The following is a 22,682-nucleotide window of genomic DNA, read 5'->3' on the forward strand; positions in this document are numbered from 1 at the left end:
CTCTTATTCTCTCTGAGCAAATGCACATGCAGACCATACAGAAATAAATTAGATAACTTGTATTCAACTTTCTACACCACTCCTGAAAAGTTGTCTTCAGTCAAAGAGATCAGAATACGGACTGGGACTCAGGGAAATTCAAGCTTAACAAGAGACAGTCTTCTGTAACTTAAACCAACAAGACAAAGATGAAGTACACAAGGAACAATTAAGAATTTCTGCCCGAGTCTCTAGTTTCTTTCTGGTCGCTCCTAAATTCTAGATAAGTTTGGGCTTCTACGGATGTCAGTTACTTATACAATAAAGCATATTAAATTTTCTAGAGCAGAAACTAAAATATACACTTACTGATCTTCATTTCTGAAGATTCCCCAGACTATGCTGATAGAGATACAAAATAGTGCCAACAGCAACATCCGGACCTGCGGACGCTTGTGAAAATAAGGCAAGTTGTTGTCTGGGATTCTGAAAATGAAACACACCAAAAGCTGCAGTATCTATGTAGTTACCCTCTTCCTTTATAAACATGCTGAAGTATGAAACCACCTTGTAAATCCCACACCTACCCAACGTTATAAAAAATTAACTTTGCCTATTAAAATTTTAGAAGTTGCCACATACCTACACTTTCCCAAGGGGACTCTTCTTACAAAGGGAGACAGACAACTGTAAAGACCAATTGAGGCAGCCAGGCAGAATATTCCTATGATAACATAGACTGAGAAAGAAAAAGTAGTAAGGGCAAGTAGGATAAGGTAAAAGATGTTTTTTTTTTCATATCCTAGCTGAATCAAAACCAGACAATCAAAAAGCATGAATGAGAAGTAAGGCTGACATTGCACCAGTGAAAGTTAAATTCAGAGACTTCAAGTGATTGTTGATTAGATTTATGCTCTTTAAGTATCTAATTCTAGCTGATTTTACTAGGTGTATTTTATGCAATAGCTACTTTAAATCAAAACCCTTGCGCTAATATTCTTAAAGTCATTAAATCATGAGCCTAAAATGGCTATTTATGGTGAAGTGTTTATCTTCTCATTGTGAGTACACAAGCATTACAGGGAAGTCTTAAAATCACTCAGTAGCAAAATGAAATAATACACATGGGATGCATCCTTCGTAACTTCCTCAGAAATATGAGGATGGAAGTTCCAGTGCATTAGGCTCTCATGTTCTTTCGTTAATCAATTTGATAAGTGAACTTGGATTCCATAACTTAACTTCAGATTGAACAATAGTAGAAAGACAAGTATAGGTTTGAGAACATCTTTGACAAAAATAGAAGGTGGAAGACATTAAGTCTGTATCTACCTAATAGGCTTTGATGTTTGAGAGAAGCTCTGTGATCACCTAATCCAACCTCACTAAAAGTAGGTATAGAAATCTACTCGGTGGGTTCTCTTACAGGGTTTTAAATCATACTGTGATGAAGAAACACGACAGAAGACAGCCATTTCAATTATTTTCACAGTAAAAATTATCTTTAAACAATAGCAGCCTTGTGATATTGAAGACGCACCAATACAAATACAACTTTAAGAGTACCTAAGTGGTCATAGAAGAAATAAAGGAGGACCAGCATTGAGCAGCACATCACTACAAACACACAGATCATTACTGGAGTCACATCAACTGTTTCATCATCATGTTTCTCTGCCCCATCATCACGTTTGTGCTTCATGTACCGCCTGAAAGAGTAACATGGCTATAATCAGTCCATTCCTTCTGCAACAACATATAAAAGGTCAGTGAATCTTCTGTGAGAACTACATGACACGACACCAATGTCTGCACTGATTTCCACTCACGCCAGTGGAACTCCACATTTTACATGGAGGTATGAGTATCAGATATAACACAATGTGTAAACCAGTAAGCACTTAGTTTATTAAGAGTGCTATTTTTTCATTCACTAAGAACTCAACAGAATCCTAAAAATTACCACAGAGTAATTTGCTGACTTTAGAAGAAGCCCAGTCAGGTTGTGTATATAAAGCAAATATACCTTTCTAAAGCACTTAGAAATAAGTGTGGCACAGACGACCTCCTCTCCTCAAATCCACTTACTGGCAAAAAGTAACCATAAAATTTCAATAAAAGATTCATAATAAACATAGTATATGTTAGGCATTTAATCAGTTTGTCTTGCACTATACTAGTAAAATCAATTTTTAGTATTTTTTTTCAGAAGATTTTTATGGTGAATTTTCGCAAAAGCCCAAATAGGAAACCTATTACTACCCAATTTTCCTTCTGAGTTTTTCAAATATTTGGCTTTTTGACAAGACAAAATACTAAAACATTTTACATGCAAATTATATTCTAATAATTTCACAGTGACTAAGCCAATACAAGGCTCAGGGCCTTTCAAACGTCACATCAGCATTTTCCCATTCTGGTTATACAGTCTCCAAACTTCATTAGCAGAGGTACCAGGTGATCTTTAGATAAATAGCTTTTTTTTTTTTTTCCTGTGAAAAATACAAGAAAATTGATACACTACATTCATTACTCACTTTTTCACATCTCTGCTTCCTGCCCAGTAGCCTCCAATTGCAACAGTCCCAACAGCCATGACAAATATAATCACCATGTTATAGTCTAGCACAGGTTCATTTGGTGCGTACATTGCCCCTTTCACTGAGCTGCCGAAACTCTGCAGAGGTAAGTACAGGTTATGAAGAGCTTCCAAAAAGCTACCTTAGCAAAGGTTCAGTTATTCAGTTTTCACTAAGCAACCTCAGAATCAAACTTTATTATAAATACTTAAGAGCAATCTATTGGCTCTATTAGTGATATTTATTTCCAGCACCAGGTCCATTTTGATTTTATTCTGAAGATGAGAAATAACCTCTTAAGAGATCTGCTTTATTTTTTTTCAAAATATAATAATGCAATTTTCATGAGTAGAACTCTCTACAGATTCAAAGCTCTTAAGATGGACTTACACTGTTGAGCAGTGACTCAGTTAAATGAGATAATATAAATCAGAGAATTTAGCATCAAGTTTACCTTGCCAATATCTAACATATCAGTATAGCTGAGCAGAGCCACAGGAATATCAATCTCTTCATATTGACTCCTGTTACCCCCAGGAGGAACCTGAAAGACAGTTCAGACCAGGTAAGAATATATTAATTTCTGCAAATACTTCTACTTATTCAAAAGGGTTAAGTTTTGTTTCTGTTAATTTGGAAAATACTCTAGAAAGGAACATAATGACAGAAGTCAGAATGTATGCCTGTTTCCAGTAGAACATAAGAACAGAAGTCATTACAGACTGTAACAGCAAAGAGCAGCAACCAAGCTTCAAGCAGTATCTTTTGCATATCAGGGTCACGGTTTTATGAGCAATGTGTGCCTCTAGTGTTGACTACAGCATTCAAAACCACTAATTTTACAAAACATACACTGGTGATGCTCCAGATAAATCTAAAGCACCAGATTCACTGTGCTCTAGATCTCATTAAAGGTAGTGGTATAAGTCAAGAAAACAACCTCTGTCTTTGATTCCAGTATTTCATGACACAAGCATAATTCTGAGGCCTTGACTTGAATGTTACATGAGCTCTATGCACCACTCTTTCTACTTAAATGAGTACCTCCTTTTGTTTCATTAATTCTTCCTTCAGATGTATTATTTCCATACATAACTATGCGATGGATGTACATGCAGAAACACACACACATATGTATATTTTGAAGAGGAGCATCAAATACCAGCAACGAGCACTGAAGACAAGACAGTATCTAATATCATCTAACATAGAAATACATTTAATATAATCTAATATAGAAAGACATTTAATATCATCTAATACAGAAAGATAGGAGACCTACCAGTCTCTCTCTGCTAACAATCAGCAGCCCACGAGCTCCATTTATCTGAGCAAGCCTCACTTTCTCATAGAAGGTGCAGTTCCCTCGCATCACCATGGGGATTTGATTATTAAATCCCCCATCGGGTACATCAGAAGGAGAACACAAAACAGATGCTGTCTGATCCTGTAGTTGCAAGAGTGACTGAAAAAAAAAAATTAGTTAAGTACATACATACAAAATAAAATTATAAAAGAAGTCAGGAGCAGAAACCACAGAGTTTCTAAAGGGTAATTTAGAACTTTCAAGGTGATAGAGCATACTCAGAGAGACTTGAAAGTTGAACCAGTGCTGTCCTCTCTATTACACAGGGTCCTGCCTTGCTTCACCTTATTGTACAGAATTCTGCTGATAATAAAATTTGGGTTATGATCTGCACTTGCATTTGTTTTGTTCAGCACTGTTGCTGTTCTGATGCACGTATCCAGGATGTAGGAGGAGTACAGCAAAATGTTGTAATTCTAGGGTGGCAGGTTGAGATGATGTATGAACAGCTAGAAACAAAAACACGGGCTGGGGTAAAGTACAAAAATAAACTTCCATTTTGAAATCAACCATATCCAGTTAGCCGAGATTTTGGGATCCTAAGCACCAGCATACTGGATTCTAAGCTGCTTGCAATTCAGAGATGTTGCAGGCTGAGCAGGTTTCAGGAAAGCTTATCAGCTCTATCAGAGCGTAACACAAATGCACAGTGAGCTCAGGTTGGTGCACTGAATTGCCTCAGTTAATGAATTGTACTGCTGGAGTGCTGAAGGGAAGGAGGGAGAATGTGAAAGAAGTAAAAGGCAGAAGAGAGTTGAGGAAGGAAACAGGGATAGGCAATGGAGATAGCACAGGCAACCCAAGTGCTCTGTCAAAGCCAGATCAGAACCTGCTGAGTGTTTCAGTTCAGCGCAAGCTGTTCTAGACTATATTAGCTCCTGCAGAGCTACTGAAATGAATTTTTATGAGACTGGTTGAAACAAGATGCCTACAGTAGAGTCCCCAGCTCTCACAAATCCTAGAGTCTAGAATGACAGAGACTCTATGGGAGTCTGCCTGGATGCAGTCGAACAAGACCCTAAGCTCTCAAATCAGCTTCATTCACTTCTGCATTCCCATTTCTGCTGTTGGAGCAAAGGGATACAGCGTGTATATGCGCTGACTTCATGTTACAGTCAGGTCAAGTGCAAGAGTTTATCAGCTGGGCGTACGCAAGGCAAAGGCAGCTGCCGCATCTGAGCTATCTGCGTATCTAGGGAGTAATCTGGTGGTAATCCCACCATGGCTAATTAAGATCTGATTATACCCTGATAAGGAACATTAATAATTCTGTGTAGCACTCATCTGGTAGATTAAGGAATACAATTTAAAAAATGAACAAAGTATCAGTCAACCATCATATTCCACATCTTCCTCAATTAGTAGCTCATTCAAAGTGTATTTGCTGATTCAGTGACAGTAACTTTTTCCTCACAGAATAGAGTGACTCAGTTGTCAGCTCTGGATAATGAAGCAAAACCTTGACACGGTTTGGGACTACTTATTCTTACGCTTGCCAGAGCTATGAACCACTGAGAAATCACTAAAGGTCACAATTCAGTATATCAGCAAGGCCATGTGGTATGTTTTTGTATCATACTGACATAAAAAACTCCTTTCCAACCACAGGTAAGTACCATTTGAATTTAATTGATCACGTTGTGCAAAAAGAAGATCTTTGGTTTGGACCAGAAACAGTCATCACCTCTGCATGCTGCCTGGATAAGAATACTGCCATCACAGCACTGCCTAAAGTGATCTTAACAGATAAAAGTATTTTCTGAGTTGCTTCAAATTCTACAAATCCAAGTTAGAAATTAGAAGTTTCCCTCTAACAGAGGCATTTTTTAATACATTCTTCTGTTACTGCTTGGCTAGGTACTTACAGCTTTAGCCAGATCATGTGGCAAATGGGCCCACTGAGAGTTGAAGAGGATACAGTAGTCTTTTCCTTTGCTGCTTCCCTTTTCTGAAAGGACATGAACCATCCCATACTCGCAGTACACCTGAAAACACAACAAAAATTTCACTACAAGAATTTTAGGTCACATGAAATGGCAGAAGTGATGGGTGGAACTTGCTGTTGACTAGCCTGCTTTGCATTTCAAAGAAAAACAAGATTCTACAAAGTTTCAGTATTTGTGCAAGGAGTAGAGTGGCATTTGTTATTATTCCCATCATACTTCAAACAAATACTTCAGATACATTAAGCAGATTCCCTCCTACATAGCAACTGGTCAAAGAATCAATTGAAACCTCACTGAATGTTACTGGATGTCTTTATAAAAAAAGAAAACCCAAAAGAAACCACCAGTCCAAACAACACAGCTAGAATGGTGCATAGAAGTATTCAAATCAGAGCAAGAGAAAGAAGCTGGACTACTGCAGAACAGGTAAGAGAACTAGAATAAGAGGCCTGGTCCCTACCAAGGCCTGAAAGCACAGCCTGAAGTAATGATCAATTCCAGAGTCACACTGCTCCAAAACCCAGCCCTGGACACCTTTGTTGTAGGTCTGACAAGACCTCACAGCATCATCAGCTCTTTTTATGTCCTAGGTAGCACACGTAGATTCTCAAGACTACATACTGCATATACTCTTCACTGTTGTCAAAACTCCAACAATATTTGCTACAAGTAGTGTAGATTACATATCTAGGAATTATCATTACAGGCCTGTAGTACTAGGTCTGTCTGGGATGGAGTTAATTTTCTTCATAGCAGCTGGTGTGGTGCTGTGGTTTAGATTTCTGACCAAAACAATGCTGATAAACTAATGTTTTAGCTATTGCTGAAGAGTGTTTGCAAAGTGCCAAGGCCGCCTCTGTTTCTCATTCTGTCCCCCCAGTGAATAGACTGATGGGTGCACAAGAGGTTGGGAGGGGACACAATCAGGCAGATGACTAAACAAAGAGATATTCGTACCATATGACATCATGCCTAGCAATGAAAAGTGAAAAGAGGGGTTTTTAAGGAGGTTACCCATCTTTTGCTCAGGAACTGGCTGGGCATTGGTCTATCTCTGGGAGGTGGTGAGTGATTGCATCACTTGCTCCATTTTCTTTCTTTCTTTCTTCTTCTACTTCTTTTTTGCTTATTAAACAATTTTCATCCCAACCCACAAATTTTCTGGCTTTTACTCTTCCTTTCTTCTTCCGTCTCTCACTGGGTGTGGGAGGGGAAGTGGACAAGCAGCTGTGTAGTGCTTAGCTACCTACCAGGGTTAACCCACAACAAGGTCAGAGGCAGACACCAGTTTCACTCCAGTTGTTTATAGGTAAAATCCCTCAACCTGAATAATGAATCACGAGATCTGTCCACCTTTAGCTTGACGTTCAGCCTCTGGAACAGAGCTGAGTTGCAGTGGAAGGACCATATGAACTCTACACCCAAGTACAGCCCAGGCTGCAGTCCTGAGCTGAAGAACTAGGAGCTCAAAGCCATGTGTGCACCTCATGCACAGCTAGTCACAGACTGGGTTTCAAACATAACACCCTGCCCTACAGAGCTCTCTTAAAACAGTTATTAATTCCTCAAAGCTTCAAAAGGTACAAAAACTAAAAGACTCCACACAAACCCCGAGTATTCACCTAATAAAAGATTCCATGTAAACCCTGAGTATTTACCTAATGAGGCAGTATACATTATTTCCAGTTCATATGCAGCCCAGCTTCAGGTTGGAGCTACATCAGCCTTTACTGCAGCTGCCTCCACACTGGGAGCAGCCCATGCTAGCAAGAGTAATCCTAGTTGGTTTAATCATGGAAATGTCAAGATTCTCTTGAAGAAGTCCAGGAAACTGAAGTAACAAAACCCAGTTCCTGCAGGAATTTGGAAAAAGAGAATAAGAACTGCAGAGAAAAGTAAACAGTAACGTGCAGCAAATATATCAGCATCTTCTCTGTTGTGATACACTGTATGTAGTCCGTTTATTCAGCTAAGCATTCTAACCACATTTATTTGCAAGAAGTGCTCCCTTTAACAGAAATATTTTCAGCTTCCCATCCCTACGAAATAATAGATAGCAAACTGTGTTGGGTTTGTGTGTGTCAGGATTTTGGTAGGGGGGGAAGGGGCTACAGGGGTGGCTCCTGTAAGAAGCTTCTCAAAACTCTCCCAGCTCCAAGTCAGACCTGCCTTGACCAAGTAGTGACGGTGTCCGTCCCTCTGTGACAACGTATTTAAGAAGGAGAACCTGGGAGGAGGAGTGGGAGTTGCGAGGAGGAGCTGCGAGGGAGACACCTCTGCAGACCCCGAGGTCAGTGGAAGGAAGGAGGAGGCGGCGGGGGGGGTGGGCTGGAGCAGAGACCCCCCTCGGCCCGTGGGGAGAGGACAGGCTGTCCCTGCGCCCATGGAGGGCACCGGGGGAGCAGATGCCGACCTGCAGCCCGGGGAGGGCCCCACGCCGGAGCAGGGGCTGTGCCTGGAGGAGGCCGGGACGCTGAGGGCAGCCCCCGCTGTGGTAGTTCAGCGCTGGGAGGGCTGTGACACACGGGAGGGACCCACGCTGGAGCAGTCTGGGGGGAGCTGCACCCCACGGGAAGGTCTCACGTCAGAGAAAGTTCCTGGAGGACTCTTTCCCATGAGAGGGACCCCACGCGGGCACAGGGGGAGAATGCGAGGAGTCCTGCCCCCGAGGAGGAAGGAGCAGCAGAAACAAGGGGAGATGAACTGACCACAGCCCCCATCCCCGTCCCCCCGTGCTGCTGGAGGTAGGGGGAGGGGGTAGAGAAATTGGGAGCAAAGCTGATCCCAAGAAGGGAGAGAAGGTGTTTTTTAAGATGTGGTTGTATTTCTCACTGTCCTACTCTGATTGATAAATTAAGCAGTGGTTGTGTTCAAATTAAACTGATGTTCTTTTTCTTCCCCAGTCAAGTCTGTCTTTTGCCTGTGACCATAATGGTTGATCATCCCTCTCTGTCCTTGTCTCAATCCCCCAGCCTTTTGTGGGGGTAAGGAGTGAGTGAGCAGCTGTATGGTGCTCAGTTGCCCTCTGGGCTTAAACTACTACACAAACATAGTAATCCTCATTATTTTGGTTATATCAATTTTATTAGGCCAGTTTCCAGCAAAATTGAAAGACCTAGGGCTAGCATAGGGTCATCACAAGCAGGTATAAGCAAACACTTCCTTATTACAGAGTTATTCACCAATCTTCATGTTGAGCTCTGTTCTTTTAAATGTTTTCTTCCTTTCCCCATGTATATTGACACAGTTTTTTAAGTACCAGATATATTCCTCATCTTCTACCCCCCTCCCCCCCCAAAGACCAAAAACACCTACAAGACCATACATAGAATCTGCAAAAGTAAGTATTTTTGTGGAATCGATGTATTGTCTCCTTGTACACCAAGCCCTAGCAGGTCCTTATCCAGGCAACCAGAAATCAGGAAGACAAACAAAGCAACTGTGGAAGCACGTGCAACTTTCCTACCACTAGTGGTTTTATTTAACTTTAATTAGTGGTGACTTTATTCTCATATTAAGCGAACTAAAATTCACAGACTAAGGATGCTGATGCAAATCCTCCTTCTCACTTGTAAGTGGCAAATGGGTACCTTGCATTGCTTCACCTTGACAACAGGGTCTTTTCCTCACTGGAACAAAAAGGCACGCAGAATTTAATTTTACCATCACCATTATGTGGGACACTTCAGGGCTGCAACAATGAGGTTGCAGGTACTGTCTTGGGAGTAGTGTCAGGCACCATCTCCAGTAACTGTTTAAGTTCAAGAACTCCTTTCTTCATGGAAAATACTGAACATCAGCTCCTTGGTACCAAACTTGCTCATGTGCATTCTGTGACCCATCAGGTCAGGTTTGAACACCACCACATTAAGAAATCAATCTAATATCTGAGCATTACAGAGCTGATGAAGAAAGCTTTAAATGCTTCAGATAAAAAAAAAGTTCAGATACAAAAGAAATACTTGGAAAACAGGGCAAAAACTAACTTTTGAAGGTTGGGGGTTTTTTTGGTGTTTGTTTTCTTTCTAAATTCAATTATACAAATCTAGATCAGTGCTTCTTTTTGAAGGAGGAGAGTCTTGCTGGTCTTTAATTATTGCTTCAGAGCCTCACAAGCCCTCTTATAAAGCAAGTTCAATGTTTAAGTAATGCTGTCTGGTAATAGACTATAAAAAGATGATGCTGAGAGTAAATGCAAGTTACAGCTGTACTTTAGCTTCATATGAGTTGTTAGACAGTCAGGAAAAAAACTGACCACATCTTAAATGTAGCATTCTGAAAATACTGTTTTAGCCCAGTGATTCTGGAATCCAGTGCTTAGGGACAGCAAACACTGATAAGTAACTGGATTGCTCCTATTACTATTTCTGTGTTCCAAGAGCACTTGCTTCCTATTATAAGGGGAAGTTTCTCCATTTTATTGTCCTTTTAATTGAGAACTCTCAGTAATCCTTACTAGCACTTAGCACTTTGAGATTTGTTTTTAAAAAACTAGTATCTCAAACATGTGCAATAACAGACCTGGCTCTCACCTTAACTCATCAGAGATTTTGTTTCTGGTGGAAGGCTGCCCATTCATTAGTGACCCCAGGACACAGGATGAGCAGAGACCATCAGTACACCCCCACCAACCGCAGCAGGTTCAGAAAAAAAAAAACAAATCCAAGAAACCCCCCAAACAAACCCCTATCTAACTATCTTATCTTTCTACTATCCCCCTCCATGTCCTACTGTCCTCTACCCACAGACCCAACTCCTCCCTTCCCACTTCTTCCTTGTCTCTTTTTCCTGTCCAGTACTCTTTTAACAAAACTGGACACTGGCTGAAGACATGTATGTTTAACTCCTCTATTGCTCAGACTTATTTTTCCCCCAGCAAATCACTTTGTGCCTACCAGAACCTTCTCCTGGAGAAACACAATGTAATATCCTTAACCACCACTGCTATTGAATTACAGAGAAAGTTGTGACAGACTCATCTGTCAACATCTAGTTTAATATTCATAAGCTAAATAGACTAATGATGTGTTCATTATACAGTCACACTCTTACTTACATCTTATATGGTTGCTTCGCCAGGTAACAACTGAGAAACAAGATGCTAAAGATGACTGGAGGCAGCAGCAAAGTCATGTCTTAACACATTTGTTCAAAAATCCATTGAAAGAATCCATCATTCTCACTTTTCTATTTCAAATCCCACTACAAAGAAGTTGCTCTGCCCCCCAAGGAGACACTCAAGGTAAAAAGATGCTTTTTGGAACACTTCAAAGAATTGTCCTTCAGACAAAAAAATCTCCACGCTGCCTGGAGGACAAATAATACCATTCCACTGCAAGATGTCAGCAAAGCAGTAAAGAAACATCATCATAAAAATATACAGGAGGTAGATATTTTTATAATTACCTCATTTGTATGTAATTGGTCTTTGATAACTCATGCAGCAACTTTTTCCTTTTTTAACATTAGTGTTAATAACTGCTCTAAAATCTATTACATTTTTTCTTGAAGCGTGCTGGGCACAGCAGGTTACACTGTTCATTTCAGGACAGATTAAAACCACTTGAGCAAATGAAAGTTTACAAGACCGAGCTATTAGAGGAAGAAGGGGACACTATTGTGCATATGCAGTGAGGAAAAAAGTTGAAGTTTTTTGCTAAACATGTATTTGTCATGGTGGACTTTTTAACTCATATCCCAGCTATTCAACCACAGTACGTAAAACCCTTTCAACAAGAGGAAAAAGTATTAAAAAATAATCCATTATTATTATCTTGAACTTTACTTTCATGAGTAAGAAGCCACAGAGGTCCAAATACAGACACAGACAAAAGACCAGAAGTGTTTCCTGCTTATTGTTACGGGGTCTGACTGGGCTTAAAAAAATCCCAACATCAAGTACCTCAGTTTTGAATACTACATGTCAACTGCCTCCAAAATCTTCAGGTAGTTTTGCAGGAGCTAGGTACCTGTAGTCGAACAGCTTTGCGCACTGTACAGTTAAAAGTTTTGTAAGATATAAGCTATACATCTTTAAAACGAGAATAATTGTAGGGTGTGTTTCTACATTTCCATTTAGATAACCATTACTGGAACTCAGTAATAATCCTCAAATGGCACACTGAAGACAATAATACACAATTATGCTTTCTGAGCAACTTAATGGATGTTCTTTAAATAAATATTAAGAGAGTAAAAGGTTCCTAATGTGAAGTGCTCTGAACATTTGAGAAGATATGTGGTTTTATCTGCCAAAAGCCGAGTTAAAAATCATAGATGAGAGGAATTAAAGGGAATACGAGCAGGGCTAAAAGCAGAAGAGGCTGTACAGTTTTAGAAAGTCTGTGGAGAATGCAGTCCATGGAGAATGTGGATTAACAGACATTTTTACAAAGCAATTATCACTTAGCATCAAAGCATAGTTCTGAAGTCTTTTAACAGCCACTACAAGTTTGTTCTTATCCTCCCACCTAAGCAGAGCCATAGGCACCAGTTTCTTGTTTCAGTACCATAGGGCTTTGATGCTTCCAGTTTTATTTTTATTTATGTCACTAGGTATCAGACAACAAACGTAAGTTCAAAGCTGTGCAGATGATGTACTGGGATGATGGCAACATTTATGGCAGTTCTTAGTTCCTAGAGATCACTCCATATCCTAGATTAACCCATGGGAAAATGTAATCTCCTGTGTAGATCCTATACACTGTTCCTACAACCCCGAAGGGCTCTTTTCCAAGTGTTTGGATATTGAGCCCAGCTTTTTTCAAACACTGACAGAAAAACAACAGCTGTTGTGACAATAAGGTGTTTTGATGCTTGCTTCTTACAGTACATATGATTTAGAAAGCACTACATGCTTCAATAGGAATGGGCTTCCTAGCCTGAAACAGTGGAATTAACTTCTCCCAGTTAAGCAGGGAATTATCTGTCTTCCCTGTATGAATAAGGAGAGAGTATCTGCAATTAAACATCCATATTCAACAACAGTGACATGTCACTGCAAAGCTGGAAATCTGCTAGAATCACAGCTTTATGAAGATTGCTGTATAATTAAGACGAAGTGGCTTATAGCTGCAAAACAAGGAAAAGGCTTTCACACAACAGAAGTGTAAAGTCTGAGGGCACAACTTAAGAGGCAGCTGAGCCAATTTAATTGTTTGCCCTGAACCTCATCAGACCTTTCCATGGTTTATTTAATGCATTTAAAGAATAGAACACTTCCCATTTTTTTTAATGAGGTTTTTTTTTTTGTCATGTTAGTGAATTAATGCAGCTCAGAGACAAGCACTGGAGCTTGCGAGTTAAGTGATGGAGGAAGGTGGAGAGGAGGAATTCAGTGCACCGTATTTCAAGAAACTGCAATGTGACTGACTGAGCCAACCCAGGGGCTCATTCTTGTTTGTTCCTTTCTGCCTCTGTTCCCAAACTCACCTGGATGCCCAATACACTTTCCTACTTTCATTAGCTCTATTAGCTGATTTGGTCACCTGAATCTTGGAGAGATTTAACAGGCACTAGGAGTTGCGTTCCTTGAAGAAGGAATGAACAAGCTATGCCTTCTCTTAGAGTATACATCACACAAAACACACAGCAAAGTTCCCAAGAGAGCTGGGGTGCATTCTTTCCCATAAACTACACCGATCAGTTTGGAGACCATCAATACCAGACAGCAAGTTTGCACACAAAGAAAACACTCCTTCAACAGCACTGTACAGTGGAGAGAGTTTCATATTCAGAATGTCTCAATTCCACGAGACTAAACTGTCAACCACCACCTTAATCCAGAATTTCAGTCTTTTCAACTTGTCTGACCTACATCAGAGCACTCTGATTTTAAATACAGAAACCATCACCTCAATTCAATATTCTGTGGAAAGCTAGCATAGTAAAGACCAGCTAGATCTAACATGCTCCCTGTAGATCGTATTACTGTATTCTTCATTAGTGAAAGGCTCATGTCTATCTGCTGTTGTTACAGGACAACCGAGAGGCAGCAATGCCATGAAGGAATGGTGAGAATGAGAGGGAAGTTAAATGAAAAGTGAGGACTTGGATACCAAAGCATGATCTAAGTGCAGATTGTACTCAGATCTCTAAGCTCACACCCCTCTTTAGCTGTTCCCAAATGAGGGCCCACAATTGGGTGAGCCATGCTTCACTAGCCAAGCTGTTCCTTCTCCCTACACAAATTTCAGTTTAGAAGCAAATGTGGACACTATGTCCCCCTGCCCCATGGAAAAATAAATCAATCCTATTATCCTATCTCAAGGAGGGAGACTAATATATATTCCAAATATACCCAACAGCACTAAGACAGGAGTAAGCCATTGATAATGAGTACAGCTGGTACACAGCAAATGCACACAGCAGCTTATTGGGAGAGCTGTCAACTTTGTCCTCCAGAATAACACCATCCATCAGTCACTGGTGTGTCACAGTAGTACAAGTTCATCACAGCACTCCTCTCTGCCTCAAGCTGGGGATGATGTACTACCTACAGACAAGAGCAAGTACAGAAGATGTAGATGTATTGCAAAATATGAGGTATTCAAACAAATCTTAAAGGAGACAGCTTCAGTAACAGCAACTTATTAGCAACATACAGTAAATGCACTTTTTGCTGCAGCAGCAGGACTGTTTCAGCACTCCGGCCAGCCCGTTCAAAGCTTGCTCAAGCTTGCTGACACTGCTCTACTGCACAAACATACTAAATGACTCGCTTACAGAAGGAAGTATGCTGCAATGCATGCAGCTGAAGCCAAGACCTCCAAGTATCCACCCATGTCTTACTTGCTGTCCTTCCAAACTGTGATGTGCTCACCTTTTCCAAGCTGATGGATCAAACAGGTTCCATACCAGTCCTTGACCATTCTTATACCTTATTAATTTGTGAGGCCTATGGTAGCATTGAGGTGCCAAAGCGCACAAGGCATATGGGGAATAAGGAAGGGATGATACAGGAAAAGATGACAGAGGAAAAGAAAAAAGGGGATGACACAGAAATAAAAAAGAAGTTAATTGGCAACCAGACTGTTCTGCCACTAAAGATCACTGGAAAGGAATCAGTAAAGACACAGGTATGGAAGAGGGAAAAATTAAGACTGTTGTGTGAAGATGTCATACCAATAATACTCAAGAAGACACAGTACCCTCCAAATTACCTAATAAACCATTAAGAAATTTAAATTACACGACAACATTTTCAGAACACAAACCACTTGAACTTAAAATACAAAAGCTATGTACCATGCAATAACTAAAAATCCACCCCTTCCTGTAACAAGATTATATACTTAGTTTGTCACACCCTTAAATATTTATCCCACAAAACTTATTAGTACTGTAAGTAATAGAATGCAACACTCCAGACAGGCAATGGGGTCAGGTTCAGCACAAATCCCCTTTTTTGCTGGCTGCTTTCTCAGAGCGAGTGAGTTTGTCAGTTAGGATGAACCCAAAGCCAAGAGTCGTCCCTGCTGCGAGGATCCCAGCACTGGCCTGCACGCCCTTCCCGAAGGGCTGCCTGGAGAAGGCTGCTGGCCTGACAGAGACTCTAAGAACTACGAGGAACACGGTGTTAACTACGGAGAGAAGGAAAAAAACCCTACAAGCAAATCCAGACATACGCATATAAAGATACCGCTAAATCGCGAAGGTCACATAGCACAGAGGTGAAGGCGCAGCGTGGGGTTCGAAGGACGCTGTCTTCTTTCCTCCAGAAAAAGCGGGCCGCGGCTTGAGCATTAATACCCTGCAGGAGCCCCCCCCGCGATGGAGGGCTGCGGCACCCTCCCGCTGCTGCCGCGCAGCCCGGGCTCTGCCCTGTACCGTTACTAGCCACCAAAGGCGACTCTCACACCCAGAAGCACCGTCCGACCCAGCGAGGCCCCACAGACCCCACCAGGGCCCCGGGAGCAGCGCTGGGCCGGCACCCGGCTTTGCCCGTTACCGCTCTCCGCCCGGCTGCTGCTCCCCATCCCAGCAGAGGTCCCCCTCCAGAGCGCGGGAGCTCCCAGGGCCGGCGCAGCCGCTCACCTGCGCCAGGAAATGCAGGAGCAGCCAGACGCGGAGCCGGGCCCGCTGCACCGCCATCCCGGGCCCGCCGCGCCGCGCCGCGCCCCGCCCGCTTTGTTTCCAGCCGGTGCGGGCTGGGCCCCTTCCACACCAGGTAACCCAGCAACCCGCCCGGAAGTCCCGCCCACCCGCCCCGTGAGCCGCCAATGGGCTTCGCCGAGGTGCGACGTCACTTCTGGCAGCGGCGAATGAAATGGCGAGCGTCGGCGGAGGGGGCGCGAGCAAGATGGCGGTGAGGAGCGCGGCTTTGGCGGGCGCGCGGTGCCGCCTGTGGTGAGGCGGCCGCAGCCGTTCGGGCTCCGGCCCGGCCCCGCGGGTCGCGGTCCCGCGGGGAGCGCTGGGCCCAGCCCCGGGGGCTGTGGCGGCGCTGCAGGGGCCCGCTCGCCCCGGGGTACCGGCCCGCTGCCGCGCCAGTCCGGCCGGTCCTCCCGCTCTGCCTCCGCGTGGGGCTCTGTCCGCCTTGGGGCGGCTTCCGCAGCCGTATTGCAAACGGCGTGATAGAAAGAAGCGTTAGGGAGTATATGTGTAACCGGGGGGGAGGGTGGGGCAGGGCAGCGCTCTCTTTAATTCATATTGCCTGTGCTCCTCTTTAGGATAAGGAGAAGAAGAAGAAGGAGAGTATCTTGGATCTCTCCAAATACATCGACAAAACGATCCGAGTGAAATTCCAAGGTGGGAGAGAAGGTGAGCCAGGGCTCGGCCCCGAGCCGGGGATGCGGCCTGTGCCTCTGCAGCATGAGGTTTATTTTGCATTTTGGCGTTTTTCCTCGCTCTTTGTTTGTGTCCTGTGTGATCGTTGCTGTCTTTCAAGGAAGGATGATGAGTTTTATTCGTTACTGTTTGATGCTACCGGTGTGAAGCTTATCTCCTTCAACTTTTCCGTTAATCCTCTGGCTGCAGTTTTATCTCTGTGCTTCACCCGTGCACCTTTCTTTAATCTTCTTTTATTGGTTGTCTTCAACTGCCTTGTTTCTTTTGACTGTTTTTTTCACATTACAACGGTGCACTTAACACCCATAAAGGTTTCTTTGCTGCCTTATGATTAATACACCTGTCATCTCAACGTACTAAATGTGCCTGGAGTTCACAGATTGTTTCTATACTTCATCATGGCTTTTCATCCCCTTCGAGGCTCTCGTGTCGTCATTCCCCTCCAGCCCCCCACCCCTTTCTTGCTCCCTTGCCATACTTGCAGCTCTCCATCCCAGCTCTCCATCTCCATCCTGCAGACCACTCGTTTGTCTGAGAGCTAACATCATGCTACGTGGGAGATGCTTGGCAGAAGCTTTTGCAAAGCAAGCTTGCTTTGCTTTTAAAAATCTTTTAAAACTGTACTAGGACCTGATGCTTATGAGGTTTTGGAAGTTACTTGGTCTCCTTACTGATAAATGTGGGTTTTGGAGGGGGGTTTTTGGGCAGTTGACAATTCCATTGAATCCATTTGTTTAGATTTCCTTCTCAAAAAACTCATGCCAAGTTCCTTTATGATATTCGTGTAACACCTACAATTGTGGGAGTCTCTTCTCAGATTTTGGCTGTTAGTAGGGATAGTAATGCTGGTAATCAACAAGTATTTTTCAAACTAGGAATGATTCTGTGTGGTCTTGCAATTTATTTAGTGACCAAAATTGTGGAATCATGTTCTGTTTTAGGACAGAGTGCTTGACTGTCTGCAGTGCGCTCCTGTGGAGGCAGTGCTTATGCTAAAGAGACTATATTCCAGGAGGACACCTGGAAAATGGGATGTCTGAGGAAAGTTCTTCAAAATATTGCAGTCTTGCCTCATTTTTTGCCATATCCCTTTGCTAGTGGTATTTATTTGGTTTGGGCTTAGCTTCTTTTTTTTTGTGATGTGACTTGTATTGATTTGTTATGAATAAATATTCTTTAAATGCCCCTGAAATTGGCTGAAAACAAAAATGTTGATGTCTTGAAGAGCATTTTGAAGAATTGGTTAAAAAGCCTGTAAGCTTCAATTGGCACAAGACAAACTGGGTTCTTGTGCATTTGCATGTGATAAAGAGGGCACTCTAATATCTCTGGTCTCATTTGCTTGATAGTCTTGACTGAAGGAGGAACAGAGCCAGAGAAGTGAACGTGTCCTTCACACGGTCTTGTATACCTGGTTTTGGTCTCTAATCACTGTTTTGTGTGTGGTCTTCAATAGCAAGTGGTGTCCTGAAGGGATTTGACCCTCTTCTGAACCTTGTGCTTGATGGTACCATTGAATATATGCGAGGTAAGTAATGCAGTCTCTGTGTAAAACTTTTAAAATTTGTTTTCCCCTAAGAATTATTTTCTTAACAGAAATCTTACAGATCTGTGAGTGAATAACCAGAAACTGCAAGTTGACATCATCCAAACTGTGACATGTTCATGGTAACTAAGTTGTAAAGGAAGGGATAAGATAACAGAAGTTAGGTTAAGCATGTTCCCTGTGGTAGAAGGTTCTTGGTAGTCCTTGCCTGAGCTCCTTTATAAATCCTTTGCTGCTCGTGTCCTCTAAAGTGTGAACAAAGTAGTGTGTCCCTTCAGATAAGGCAGTTGCCTTTGCCTTTGTTTATACTGCTCAAGGGTTGCTGATTTGCTCAAAGCAGGAAAAGCATCTCAGCAAGAACTAGTATCTTACTGTCTTAAACTCTACTGTAAGTGCAGTCTTTGCCTTTCTGTGGAACTAAAGCCTTCTGTAGCTTCTTAAAGCTAATAGAGCTGTAGGGTTTTTTCTTATTTGTTTCTTTTTCCCATCCAAGGATAAATATTCTCATTTCCCTTTCTCTTCTCTGAAACAAGATTTATCTTGATAGACACAATTTTTAATGAATATTCTCTTGCCTGCTTACAAGGAAGCACTGAAGCTTTAATTTTGCTCTTAGAAAGGAGTTTAAAAAGATGTGTAGTGCATTTTTATTGAATATATTGACATCTCCTGGAGGGTAGAGTTGGCTATTGCTGTGTTAAGTGCCTGTCCCCCTCCATAGCTTGGTTTGGTCTGGGAATGGACTAGTGCATTGCATACTTAATGTATTCGGAAGTCAGGGTCGGCTTCTGATTCACATTGTTCCCAAAATGTTTGTCTAAAATGGCATTTGAAAGGGGATCAGGAGCTTTTTCAGTCACTTGTGTGTATGCTTTTAGTTAGATGAGTCAAAGACCTTTGAATTTTTTAAAAGATACGTGTTTTCCCTCACATACATAGTGAAGTTCATTATTCACTGTGGCATGTGCTATTTCTGAAAATTAGTAAATCAGTAATGCCTTGAAGGCATCAGATATTACTGCTGCATCCTCTTTATAGTCCATGTATTCAATATAACAATGCACAAATGCCTGGAAAAAACCTGTATGACTGTGCCTTTTGAAGATGATGGAATTTGGTTTCTTTTCCTTATGTTGCCATTGTAACTGTGAATCTCTGCTTTTCAGATCCCGATGATCAATACAAATTAACAGAAGACACACGTCAGCTGGGACTTGTGGTCTGCAGAGGGACTTCAGTGGTTCTTATTTGTCCACAGGATGGAATGGAAGCTATTCCAAACCCTTTCATTCAGCAGCAAGATGGCTAATGCTTTCCTTGGATTGTCTCTGAAGACTTCAAGGGTGCAAATCATCAGAGAAAACTATGAGTGTGTGAGAAGCTTCCTGTTTTGGAGGAGGAGTTTGAATGTGTATTTGTTAGTGTGAAAGAACAGTCAACTTTTTTATTTTTGTGACTTTCCATAAACGATGAGAGGATGGGGTGTGGTGTGTACGAAGTAAGTTCTGCTTCCTGCCACCCCTGCCAAATAAATGTGTAACTACATTGTTTAGAGCCAACAGAAGAGAATATGTTGTTGTGGAATTGTCTGAGACCCTCTTGATCTTTGAGTTTTGAAACAACCACATAAAATTAGTAAAGAATGCCCTCAATATTGGTTATATTGTTTACATTTTTAAATACATTTAAAATGTATTTAATCTAAAGTAATCTAAAGCCTAAATACATTAGAACATGTTTTCTTCCCCTCAGATGTCAGTACTCAGCTGGGAAGCATTGTGTTGTAGTCTACCTGCTGTTGAGTTCAGTCTCCTGCCTGCTTGCTCCAGTGCATGCAGGAAAATTTACTTTCCTTGTATAGTACCTTGTCATCACCTTTACAAGCTATGGAGCTAAGAAGTTCTTTCCTAACACTTGTTCCGGATCTTGTGGGCTGTGATCTGTGTATCAGAGTGCTCCCACATTTCTGCAGAAGTGGAGACTAACTTTTAGGGTGTTTCTTGGCTGAGTGACATGAACCTTATGGAAGTATCTATTTGATACTTGGAATTTTAGGGAAGAATATTTAAGATCCTAATGTTCAGTTGTAGGCAGTGTCTGGAAATACTGCATATCTTTTTATATTGTAGCTATCCACTTGTGGTTATGCTTGTTATAACTTGATTTGTAAGTAAGCATTTTTATTTCTTTTATACTGCAGAAACAGCAAGATTTGAGGACCTTTGAGTGAATAAATACAAATTAATCTGTTCCTAAATGTCCTGTTTTTTAGTCTGAAAAAGTGCTCTATAGCTGACATTGCAGTTCTCCACAGTTGTAAATGAAATTTGTTCAGGAGGTGTGTACATACAGCAAAATCGGAAGGAACCAGATCAGAAGCTGTGTTCCACTCAAGACAGAAAATTGGTGAGGAATGACTGAGGGCATCTGTCCCTTGATGAGGACTTGTGCATTTCTGTTAAGCATTTTAAAGACTACCTAGGAGTTACGTGCCCTTAGGCTGCATATTACATGCTTCTGCCACCTGTTTTTCCTGAGGACCCTTTGTGAGGAGGCTGTGGCAGAGTAAATTGTTTTGGTGGCAGCAGCAGTCTTGTTCCTAGAGGTTGTCAAGAAAACATGCCAAGGACAGATTGTATTGGCTGTTCATTTTGGCAACAGCATTGTATTCCCATTCAGAGCCTCTCCTGGGTCAGCTCTGACATAGATGGGAACTTGAAGTAAATAAATTCCAGTTCAGTATACCTGGCTTTTCCAGGAGGCTGTGAAACTAGGGACCTATGCCTGTGTAAACTCAAGTGCTTCTGGATTTTAATCTCCCAGGGGTTTGTTATTGGAGTTCTTAAGAGTCCTGTTCCTCCCAACATAATTTTTTTCTGACACTACAACACTTGTTCTTCATGCAATGGCTCAGTTCAAAAGAGGCTCCTTATTTAGTGTTTGGAGCAGAACTTACCATCAGCCTGAGTAGTCTTGAACTGTCCCTCAGGTGGGAGTGAGTGCTGGTTGTTGATACCAGTAACATGCTGCAGCATCTCTGCACTCTTGTTTTCCAAGTGTAGCATCAGAAACTTGTGTTGGGAGCTCTTGAGTGGGTTCCACACTCTGGATGCATAGAAAGGGGACAGAGATCTGACTGAAGTCATGTCTTGAGTGCACAAACTGGAGAGGGGCAAGTTTTCAACATTTCCTGCTCTGTTAAGGGGTTGCTCAGTCTTCATTGCATGATGCATGGCTGTCCTTTTGTGCAGTGCAGGCTTGTGGGTTATATTTGGGAATCAAGTACCTGAAAAGAAGAATGTGGAAATGATAAGGGACAAACTTTATAGCAGGGCCTGTTGTGACAGGACAAGGTGTAATGGTTTTAAACTGAAAGGGGATAGATTTAGACTAGATATAAGGAAGAAATGTTTTACAGTAAGGGTGGTGAAACACTGGCACAGGTTACCCAGAGAGGTGGTAGATGCCCCATCTCTGGAAACATTCCAGGCCAGGTTGGACAGGGCTCTGAGCAACCTGCTCGAGTTGAAGATGTCCCTGCTCATGGCAGGGGGTTGGATTAGAGGAGCTTTAAAGGTCCCTTCCAACCCAAACTATTCTGTGATTCTATAGCTGAATTTTAAATATGTATATGCTTTTCTATTGGACTTAATTCCTAAATCTGACTATTTATATAACCATTTCTAACAGCAGTTTTACAGAAGTCTCTTCCAGAAATGCAGGGGGGAACCTCTAGAGGAAAAAAGGTGTTCTCAACCCAGATAGCAATTCTGCTTTCTGAAATCCACTAAGAGATGGGACTGAGTCTTGCTGGGATGGGCTCTTTGGGATAAGGGGCACTACTTCAAGGTTGCTGTGCAAATCTCTCCCCTTAATAGCTTGGTCTAAACACTTTGGAAAAATTCACTATGTGGAATCAGTGAGCTGTTGCTTGTACTATGACTATTTATGTACTGCATCGAGATTGAGGAGGACTGAATATGTGACAGCTATCTGGGTTTGAATGGGGGCTCATTCCTTCCCCTCATCTCTTATTAAAGTATAAAGTTAAATATATACTAAATGCTGTGAGTAATCTGGAATTTGATATTAAACTTGAACTGATGAATGCTGTGGCATTGGGGAAATCAGGTTGTTTTTTTTTTCCCCGAAAGTTTCGAGCTTTCCTAGTTTTGATTTGCAGGAGTGAAAAGTGTTGTAATGGATACTTTTTTAGAAATGGGTTCAGTGTTCTACAACTTCTGTGTATTTAGTACTTAGGAAGGTTTTGGTTGTTTGTCCTCATTGTAGTCCAGACTCTTTGAGTAGCTCACAGCTCCCCTAATTCACTGTGGTCTTATCTGGGTAAGGTAGATGCTAATTAAATCTGTGGTTTTTTGGTCATACAGCTTTCCCACAATTCTGCTCTGAAAGCAGCAGGAAAGACTGAAAAGCAAAACAGGAGAGTAGAAAACATACTCTATTTTTAGGATAAGATTGGC

The 22,682-nt window shown here is 41.9% G+C and overlaps 2 protein-coding genes across 4 annotated transcripts in view; one reads left to right on the plus strand and one right to left on the minus strand.

Annotated features, from left to right (window-relative positions):
- SPPL2B (signal peptide peptidase like 2B) overlaps positions 1–16,027 on the minus strand; it is a 34,003-nt gene extending 17,976 nt beyond the window's left edge. For both annotated transcript variants that reach the window (XM_074928253.1, XM_074928254.1), the window contains exons 1-8: positions 15,906–16,027; positions 5,790–5,909; positions 3,841–4,023; positions 3,013–3,102; positions 2,517–2,656; positions 1,546–1,688; positions 622–718; positions 349–465 (exon numbers count right to left, since the gene is read on the minus strand). In XM_074928253.1, the coding sequence (XP_074784354.1) occupies positions 349–465; positions 622–718; positions 1,546–1,688; positions 2,517–2,656; positions 3,013–3,102; positions 3,841–4,023; positions 5,790–5,909; positions 15,906–15,962 (947 nt within the window). In that variant the 5' untranslated portion in view covers positions 15,963–16,027. The remainder of the gene's footprint in view (positions 1–348; positions 466–621; positions 719–1,545; positions 1,689–2,516; positions 2,657–3,012; positions 3,103–3,840; positions 4,024–5,789; positions 5,910–15,905) is intronic.
- A 98-nt stretch (positions 16,028–16,125) lies between these two features.
- On the plus strand, positions 16,126–20,452 carry LSM7 (LSM7 homolog, U6 small nuclear RNA and mRNA degradation associated). 2 transcript variants are annotated; one of them, XM_074928284.1, is made up of 4 exons: positions 16,126–16,176; positions 16,538–16,628; positions 18,112–18,183; positions 19,368–20,452. In XM_074928284.1, exons 1-4 carry the CDS (start codon positions 16,138–16,140, stop codon positions 19,508–19,510), a joined length of 345 nt encoding a protein of 114 aa, XP_074784385.1. In that variant the 5' UTR covers positions 16,126–16,137; the 3' UTR covers positions 19,511–20,452. The 2 variants fall into 2 exon arrangements, with proteins under 2 accessions (XP_074784385.1, XP_074784386.1); XM_074928285.1 differs by lacking the exon at positions 18,112–18,183.
- The last annotated feature ends 2,230 nt before the right edge of the window (positions 20,453–22,682 follow it).

This window comes from Athene noctua, chromosome 27 (assembly GCF_965140245.1).
Source record: "Athene noctua chromosome 27, bAthNoc1.hap1.1, whole genome shotgun sequence".
Taxonomy (NCBI): domain Eukaryota; kingdom Metazoa; phylum Chordata; class Aves; order Strigiformes; family Strigidae; genus Athene; species Athene noctua.